We start from the raw sequence: 8,715 nt of genomic DNA, 5'->3' as shown, positions 1-8,715 counted from the left end.
TTCTTTGTACTTCAGGGGCTGCAGATCTTGGAGGCAGAGAGCAGATTGGGCCCAGCTGCTCAATTCTTTCCATGTTTATTACTGGGGACTCCTGGAGTGAGGGAGACCCTCAGGGCAGGGAACACTTTCCCTTCAGATTTAGTTTCAATATGCATTTTTTAATGCCAATTATATGCAAAACACTTTCACATATGATAACTCATATCTGAAAGCTCGTAACTCAAAGGAGGGAAGGTAGTATTCTACTTTGAGATGTGGACATTAGGATCTGAAAATTAAGATGCCATAACTTAAAAAAAAAAAAAAGGCCTAAATGTGAGATCTGAAGCCATAAAACTAAAAGAAAACCTGGGTGGTGACCTTAGCAACATATTTCTGGATCTACCTTCTCAGGTAAGGGAAGCAAAAGTAGAAATAAACTATTGGAACTATACCAAAATAAAAAACTTTTGCATGGCGAAGGAAACCATCAACAAAACAAAAAGGCAACCTACTGAATGGGAGAAGATATTTGCGAATGACCTATCTGATAAGGAGTTAATATCCAAAATATATAAAAAACTCATACAGCTGAACACCAGAAAAAACCCCAAATAATCCAATTAAAAATGGGCAAGGGACCTGAATAGTCATTTTCCCAAAGAAGACATCCAGATGCCCAAGAGACACATGAAAACATGCTCAACATCACTCATTATCAGGGAAATCCAAACCACAGTGAGATGTCACCTCCCTCCAGTCAGAATGGCTAAAATCAAAAACACGAATAGTAACGTGTTGGTAAGGCTGTGGAGAAAAGGGAACCCTCTCACACTGTTGGTGGGAATGTCAATTGGTGCAACCATTGTGGAAAACAGTATGGCAGTTCCTCAAAAAATTAAAAATAGAATTACCACATGATCCTGTAATTACACTACTGGGTATTTAAAGAAATGAAAACAATAATTCAAAAAGATATTTGCACCCCTATGTTTGCTGCAGCATTATTTACAACAGCCATGATATGGAAGCAGCCTAATTGTCCATTGGTAGATGAATGGATAAAGAAGATGTGGCACACACACACACACACACACACACACCTGCATATACACAATGGATGTGTATTTGGCCATAAAAGAGAATGTATTTGGCCACACAATATTTGGCCATAAAAGAGAATGATATCTTGCTGTTTAGCACAAAATTAAGAGGACATTCTACTAATTGAAATAAGTCAGAGACAAATACCATATGATTTCACTTATGTATGGAATCTGAAAAACAGAACAAATGAATAAACAAACAGAAATTGACTCATAAATACAGGGAACAAACTGGTTGCTGCCAGAGGGAATGGGCAAAATAGGAGAAATTGGATTAAGAAATACAAAGTTCTGGGGCGCCTGGGTAGCACGGTCAGTTAAGCGTCCAGCTCTTGGTTTCAGCTCAGGGTCATGAGATTGAGTCCCGTGTCAGACTCAGTGCTCTGTGTGGAGTCTGCTTGAGATTCTCTCCCCCCCCCTTTGCCCTTCCCTCCTGCACTCACACACACTCTCTCTCTCAATAAATAAATCTTTAAGAAAAAATACAAACTTCCAATTCTAAAATGAATAGGTCATGTAGATGAAAAGTAAAGCATAGAGAATATAGTCAATAATATTCTAATAATGGTGTATGGTGGCTGTACTTACCGTGGTGAGCATTGCATAATGAATGGAATCGTCAAATCATTATTTTGGGCACCTGAAACTAATATAACCCTGTATGTCCACTTCAATAATAAAAAAATGTTAAAAAGAACTCAGTAGCTCAATATCCCTAGAGGAGCTTAAAGCAAAAGAGTAAGTCAACTGTTTAGATACCATCTAATCTGTCTGGAATCAGGAGAACTATAGCTGGATTTTCTAGCCCTGGAAGTTTCTTCTTGATACTAAGTCCCCCAAACCATACTAATTCCTATTGCACAAACAGAAGGAAAAGGTATCAGTCTAAAATTAAACCTCCCATAATGCAAGAGGAAACACATGGCCCTTTTACCTTTCCCAAATGTGAGGAATACAGTAGGTGGTCTGATCCTGGCTTCAGAGAACTTGAGAGCGCTAAGAAAGGCTGAGCTTTTCAAACCAAAAAGCTGTGTTCAGCTTTTCTGTCAATATGACTTCAGCCTCCTGTGCCCACATAGCCCCTAGCCTTCTTATTTCTTAAATGATGTCCTTCTAGCTAATGACTGCAGTCCCAGACCCTGATGGTTCAGATAAACAATGTGCCAAGTCTTGGCAGCTTTAGCTCTTCTTGGTGGGAAGGTCAGAAAGTCCTTTAAAAAATCTGAGAGACACAAAAATATTACTAACATGCATGAATTTAGAAAGGACTACAAGATAAAACTTGTCATCATACTCACGAATGCTTTCCACAGTCGCACCCAAGGACCTTCTACAGAATCATTGCTCGTCTCCCCTCTTCTTCTACTAGCGCATGTTCAGTCTTCACTGCCGCCATGCCTCTGCGCATGCTGTTTCCTCTGCTCTTTTTCACCTCTGGCGGAAAACTCAATCATCCTGGAGAACATTTCAGCTTCTCAGTAAAATAGCTTCCAACAAGTCTGGAAATTTAGTCACTTCCTCACCTGTGCTTGTAGAAGCCTTTCTTCATATTTCTTTTTCTTTTTTTTTTTAAAGATTTTATTTATTTGACAGAGATAGATACAGCCAGCGAGAGAGGGAGCACAAGCAGGGGGAGTGGGAGAGGAAGAAGCAGGCTCATACCAGAGGAGCCTGATGTGGGGCTCGATCCCAGAACGCCAGGATCACGCCCTGAGCCGAAGGCAGACGCTTAACGACTGTGCCACCCAGGCGCCCCTTCATATTTCTATTATAAGATCTATCACATATTGTAATTATGTGTTAAACTTGAGAGCAGAGATCATGTCTCAATCATCTAGTGCTTAACATAGCTCTTAGCTGATCATAGATACTCAATGCATTTTTTGAACAAGTGAACATTGTTTAAATTGTTTGCTTTATTTGTCTGAAAAACTAGTATAATGCTGTGGTTGTATTTAATAGGACAATTTATTCTTATTTACTTGCAGTAGGAGGAACACAGTTAAAGCACTAATTGCATTACTCCTGGAAGGCTGTCAATTATGTCAAACTTACTCAAAGAAGCGGGAAAAACCTACAAATTAAAATGTTAAACATGGCATTATAATAACAATGAAAATGTGTTTATTAAATCATTTGCATTTCCAATTCTCCTTCCTCTCAACAGTATATAACCAAAAAATGGTACACAAACATCACGTGTAGACTTAGCATCAGAAGAGGTCTTCAAAAAGACCAAAATAATAGGTTTTTTACAGTGGAAAGGGATCTCTTGGTTTCCTAGTTGAACCCTCTGCTATGTATGAATCTCTATACTGTCAAATGCTCACGTAGCTTCTACTTGAACCCTTGCAGTGCGGGGGAACTCACTACTTACGAAGGTGTTTGATTCTTTCTTTTCTTTTCTTTTTTTTAAAGTAGGTGCCACACCCAGTGTGGAGCTCAATGCGGGGCTTGAACTCATGACCCTGAGATCAAGACCTGAACTGAGATCAAGAGTCAGATGCTTAACCGATTGAGCCAGCTAGGCACCCCCTTGATTCCTTATTTTAATCATTAAAATGTCCAAGTTCACCTCAAATCTGCCTTCTTGTAATCTTTAACCATTAAACTCAGTCCTTCCTTAAACCACAGTAAATATTCCTTCCTTGTGATAGCACCATCAAAAATTAAAAGCAGCTATCTATGGTCACCCCAAGTCTTCTCCAGACTTTTCCAGTTTCATTCAACTGCTTCTCATATGCCAGGTCTTCCAACATTTTCAGCAACCTGGCACATCTCCTCTAGTCGCGTTGCATGTTGTCTGTAGCACTTCTAAAATGGAGTCTGGACACACACTCCAGGTAAGGTTTGCCCAGCGAAGAGGATTAATACATAATGCTCATTCTAGACTCCGTGCAGGTACTGTCCAAACTTGGACTGGCTTGGGCTTTATGTAGAGTCGAACCTTGGCAATGGTTAGCAGGAAAGGGGATAACATGCAGCCTGGTAGGAGCAGAACTAAGAAAACGAATCCAATTCTGGGACTTCAGTTGGGAGGCAAGCTGCCTAAATGAACCCTGGATACACCCAGGGGTGCATTCAAGGGGTTTTGAACTGATAGCTGGGGATCCAGCTGTAGCAATATTGGAAGTCAGACAGCTGACAGCACTATGCCTTCGTTAGATTTTGAAGCAGGTCCGTAATCATAACAGCAAAACCTGAGAGTCAAGACCCAACCCCTGGGCAAAGAAGCTGCAAAAGGCTAGGCCAATTAAAGACTGAAATGCAAAGAAGAGCTACATTCCTAGGGGGAAACTGAGATAGTAAGAATCAGAATGGCTCTAGAGTCATAAAGGCCTTTGTTGAATCCCATCTTCTCCACTTTCCAATCCTTAGTTTCCTCATGTGAAAGTTGGGCTAATAAGAGTGTTTACTTTAAAGGATGGCTGTGAAGACTTCCCGGGATAATACAAATGAAGTCTGGCAGATAGTGCTTAGCAAATGTTTTCCCTGCAACTTAAAATGCATAAATGAAATTTAAGTTAAGTGAATTTTAAAGTAATTTCACGTTTAAAGATTTAAAATTAATTACATACAGGGGCGCCTGGGTGGCACAGCGGTTAAGCGTCTGCCTTCGGCTCAGGGCGTGATCCCAGCGTTATGGGATCGAGCCCCACATCAGGCTCCTCTGCTGTGAGCCTGCTTCTTCCTCTCCCACTCCCCCTGCTTGTGTTCCCTCTCTCGCTGGCTGTCTCTATCTCTGTCAAATAAATNGCGCCTGGGTGGCACAGCGGTTAAGCGTCTGCCTTCGGCTCAGGGCGTGATCCCAGCGTTATGGGATCGAGCCCCACATCAGGCTCCTCTGCTGTGAGCCTGCTTCTTCCTCTCCCACTCCCCCTGCTTGTGTTCCCTCTCTCGCTGGCTGTCTCTATCTCTGTCAAAAAAAATAAACTCTTTAAAAAAAATAAAATAAAAAAAAATAAAATTAATTACATACAAAGCATTTTCTCAAAATATTTTTAATGCTTCCTTTAAGAAAAGCACTATGTCTATTTTTTTTTTAATGATGCCCAGGAATAATCTGGATTGCCTGAAAATGGCTTATAAAGTAAGAATAACACAATGTGATTCTTTATAATCCTCACAATAATTATAGCAATACTGTGGTTATAACCAATACACTTATTTTCAGATTTTACTTTCAAACAATAACTTTACCATAAATCTTTGAAATTAGTCTTTCTTATAATATAAATTCATTAATCCAGCCAGAATTATAATTTGATATTTGTTAGAAATCTTTGCATAAATCCTTCTTCCAGGCCCACACTGTTTTCCTTGTAATATCCAGTTATTTAAAATTGAAGAGGAATAGGCACCGCCCAGCAGGGGTGTGTGTGTGATTCTGAGCCTATAGTTACGATCCAGAGAATTGGGAGTGACATCATCTGTGACAATAAAAAAGCTTCTCTTGGTGAGTGGAAGACCTGTATATAAAAGTCACACTTGAGGATCTATAGTTCAATTCATCAGCTTTCACAAGTTGATTCAACTTCGAGAAAGCATCAGCTGCCGATACACCTGAAAGATTTGTCACAAGACATAGTGTGGTGAGTAATCTTCAGTTTCTCTTTTAAATTTCATTTGAGATTTTTTTCATAACTGAGCAATTATACAATGTGTACTGTTTTCTATAAATACGCTGTTTGTTCAAGGTAAATTATTAAGGGAGAGTTTGAATTCTGTTCAATATAAAGTGCCACAATACAAAATAAATTTATGCTGCTAAAATGCTCTTAAATCATTAATTTTTACAATTCGAGTCTTTCTAGATGCCTTGTTTTTTCTATATCCATCTGAAGTCACACAAAAAATAATTAAAATCTGGCATTATATGTGCTAATGGTATCTTACTGAAATTTTGAAATAAAACAGCCTAATGAGGAATGAGTAATTCTGATTTAAATAACCAATACAAATTTATTAAGTTGTGTTAAAATTCATTTTTCCTGCCAAATATCCTTACCTAGACTGTTTGTTATGTGACTCATAGAAAGCTCAAATCTGTGTATTAGAGTTGGAGAAATTCAGCTTTACTGCTGGATAATCCCTTTACATAAAGCCTTTCCAAATTTGCTATCTTGAAAACTGTACATGAATTTTAACAGTGTTTTACAACTGCTCTTTTCCTTTTAATGGCATTCTTATACAAGGCTCTTCTCTCTACGAAGAACTAGGAAGCCAAGGAGAGGTGTCTGAAGTTACTAGGTGAATGTGACAAAGGCAGGACTAGATACCAACGCTGCTTTCCTCTAGCTACAGTGCCTCTTCCTAGCGTAAACCAACATTGACGCATCTTCACTTGTTGCTCCATCAGTAGCTTTCTATGGCAGAGAGAAAATAAACGTAATAGATTATAGTGTTTCTTGTGCGACTTCTAAATGATGCTACTTCGCTTTAAAACGAGTACACAGACATCCTGTGTATGTGAAAATGGAGAACATTAAGCATTAAGAGAAAGCACTTCTGTAATAATAGGCTTTGCAATTACTGAAATGCAGATTAAGGTAAGATATTCTATTTTGAGATGAAAAGCTTTATGAGCAAAAGAGGAAAGTGCTAAAAATTATACCCCAACAAGATTGTTAATAAAATAAGCCAAATTAGATAGACAAGCATTCCATATGGAGCCAAGCCTCTAAATCCGTAAACAAGCAATTAATCAGGTGATTTAAAAATACTTCGACACATTCTTTTTAATGATAGAAGTGTGCATTAATTCATTAAAAATCTCTACATCACAGCCTATTAAGTTGGTATTTATGGTTATTACTGTAGTGCCTGAAATGAAGTTGATTTATGAAAAAGGAAATTTGTGAAATAAATTTGTAAATAAACAGTGTTAGCAATTTACCTGGTTAAGAGAATTAGCCATTTTCATGAAGCCTGGGTGGGGCTCAGTCTGTTAAGTGTCTGCCTTCCGCTCAGGTCATGATCTCAGGCAGGGTCCTGGGATCCAGCCCTGCATCGGACTCTCCGCTCAGCCGGGAGCCTGCTTCTCCCTCTGCCTCTGCAGCTCCCCCTACTTGTACTCTCTCTCTGTCAAATAAATAAATAAAATCTTCAAAAAACAGAGAGAGAGCCATTTTCAAGCAGATTATAAGCACTTAATCATAACAACATAAAATGTGGGAGGAAATTCTAAAAAGGAAGACTTTTCATTCCTCATATGGCTTAAAATTCATATATTAAAACTTGCACAAAACTCTCAAAAAGATACTTAAGAAAGTAAAACTAATCTATTGAATTTCTTTTTTTTTTAAAGCTTTTATTTATTTATTCGACAGAGATAGAGACAGCCAGCGAGAGAGGGAACACAAGCAGGGGGAGTGGGAGAGGAAGAAGCAGGCTCATAGCGGAGGAGCCTGATGTGGGGCTCGATCCCATAACACCAGGATCACGCCCTGAGCCAAAGGCAGACGCTTAACCGCTGTGCCACCCAGGTGCCCCTAATCTATTGAATTTCTAAGTCAAATTACATGTATATATAATATATACTAATGTATCTGTAAAATGAAAGAGGCTGATTCTAAAGTCTTTCATGAAAACCAATCCAATTCGTTGCTGTAACACTCTCTGTGCAGTTGTATGGTTGTAATGGTAACTACTATAAATTTAATTGTATAGTTTGGCATATTAAAAATATTTTTAAATACTTCCATTTTGCTTTTCCTTTTAGTGAAGATGATGTCTGCAAAAGACATGGTTAAAGTAATGATTGTCATGTTTGCAATCTGTTTTCTTGCAAAATCGGATGGGAAACCTGTTAAGTAAGTATTGTAACTTGTTCTGCATGGTGAGGGCATGGGAATTGGATTTCTAAGGTTGGCTTTATGATGGGGAAGAGGAAAACCAATGGAGTGGTCCTCCCTTTTTCTGTTCCCTCCAGGAAGAGATCTGTGAGTGAGATACAGTTTATGCATAACCTGGGCAAACATCTGAGCTCCATGGAGAGGGTGGAATGGCTGCGGAAGAAGCTGCAGGATGTGCACAACTTTGTTGCCCTTGGAGCTCCAACGGCGCACAGAGATGGTGGTTCCCAGAGGCCCCGGAAAAAGGAAGACAATGTGCTGGTTGAGAACCATCAGAAAAGTCTCGGAGAAGCAGACAAAGCTGATGTGGATGTATTAACTAAAGCTAAATCCCAGTGACGACAGATACATCAGAGCACTGCTGTAAACAGCACAGGGCAACAATATTACATGCTGCTAACATTTTCAAGCTCTTAAGATTAATAAACACCAAAATTCACATCTAATCCACTGCTAGCCATGGTAGCTGAAATTTTAATTGATTATTTTGATTCTACTTTAATTCATTTAAGAGCTCTTTTAATCTATTTCTATTGTTTATTCTTTTTAAAGTATGTTTTTGCATAATTTATAAAAGAATAAAATTGCACTTTTTAACCTCTCTCCCATCTTATGATGCAAAATAAAAATTTAACGATCAAATTTTAAATAAATGAAGTTAAATGTTTCTCATTTATTGTAAGAATGTTTTCCGGGGTTCTGAGAAATACCAAGATGTTTAAATTGATCTTGAATAGAAAGAATAATGCAAGATTTTTTAAAATAATGTGTGTCAC

The 8,715-nt window shown here is 38.5% G+C and overlaps 1 protein-coding gene across 2 annotated transcripts; it reads left to right on the top strand.

Moving 5' to 3' along the window:
* Positions 1-5,144: 5,144 nt before the first annotated feature.
* On the top strand, positions 5,145-8,445 carry PTH (parathyroid hormone). 2 transcript variants are annotated; one of them, XM_011233464.3, is made up of 3 exons: positions 5,145-5,677; positions 7,807-7,897; positions 8,017-8,445. In XM_011233464.3, the coding sequence occupies exons 2-3, from the start codon at positions 7,812-7,814 to the stop codon at positions 8,276-8,278; spliced, it is 348 nt and encodes a 115-aa protein (XP_011231766.1). In that variant the 5' UTR covers positions 5,145-5,677; positions 7,807-7,811; the 3' UTR covers positions 8,279-8,445. The 2 variants fall into 2 exon arrangements, with proteins under 2 accessions (XP_011231766.1, XP_034502108.1); XM_034646217.1 differs by lacking the exon at positions 5,145-5,677 and having other exon boundaries at positions 7,747-7,897.
* Positions 8,446-8,715: the final 270 nt, after the last annotated feature.

The sequence above is a fragment of the Ailuropoda melanoleuca genome, chromosome 16 (genome assembly GCF_002007445.2).
Source record: "Ailuropoda melanoleuca isolate Jingjing chromosome 16, ASM200744v2, whole genome shotgun sequence".
Lineage (NCBI taxonomy): Eukaryota > Metazoa > Chordata > Mammalia > Carnivora > Ursidae > Ailuropoda > Ailuropoda melanoleuca.
Note: the sequence above shows the minus strand (reverse complement) of the source record. Positions and strands in the feature narration are given on the sequence as shown.

Bases quoted from the DNA above. Each gene is read 5' to 3' on its own strand.
- PTH (XM_011233464.3), top strand. From the start codon at position 7,812: ATGATGTCTGCAAAAGACATGGTTAAAGTAATGATTGTCATGTTTGCA. The intron at 7,898-8,016 runs GTAAGTATTGTA...TGTTCCCTCCAG, and splicing joins TCGGATGGGAAACCTGTTAA to GAAGAGATCTGTGAGTGAGA.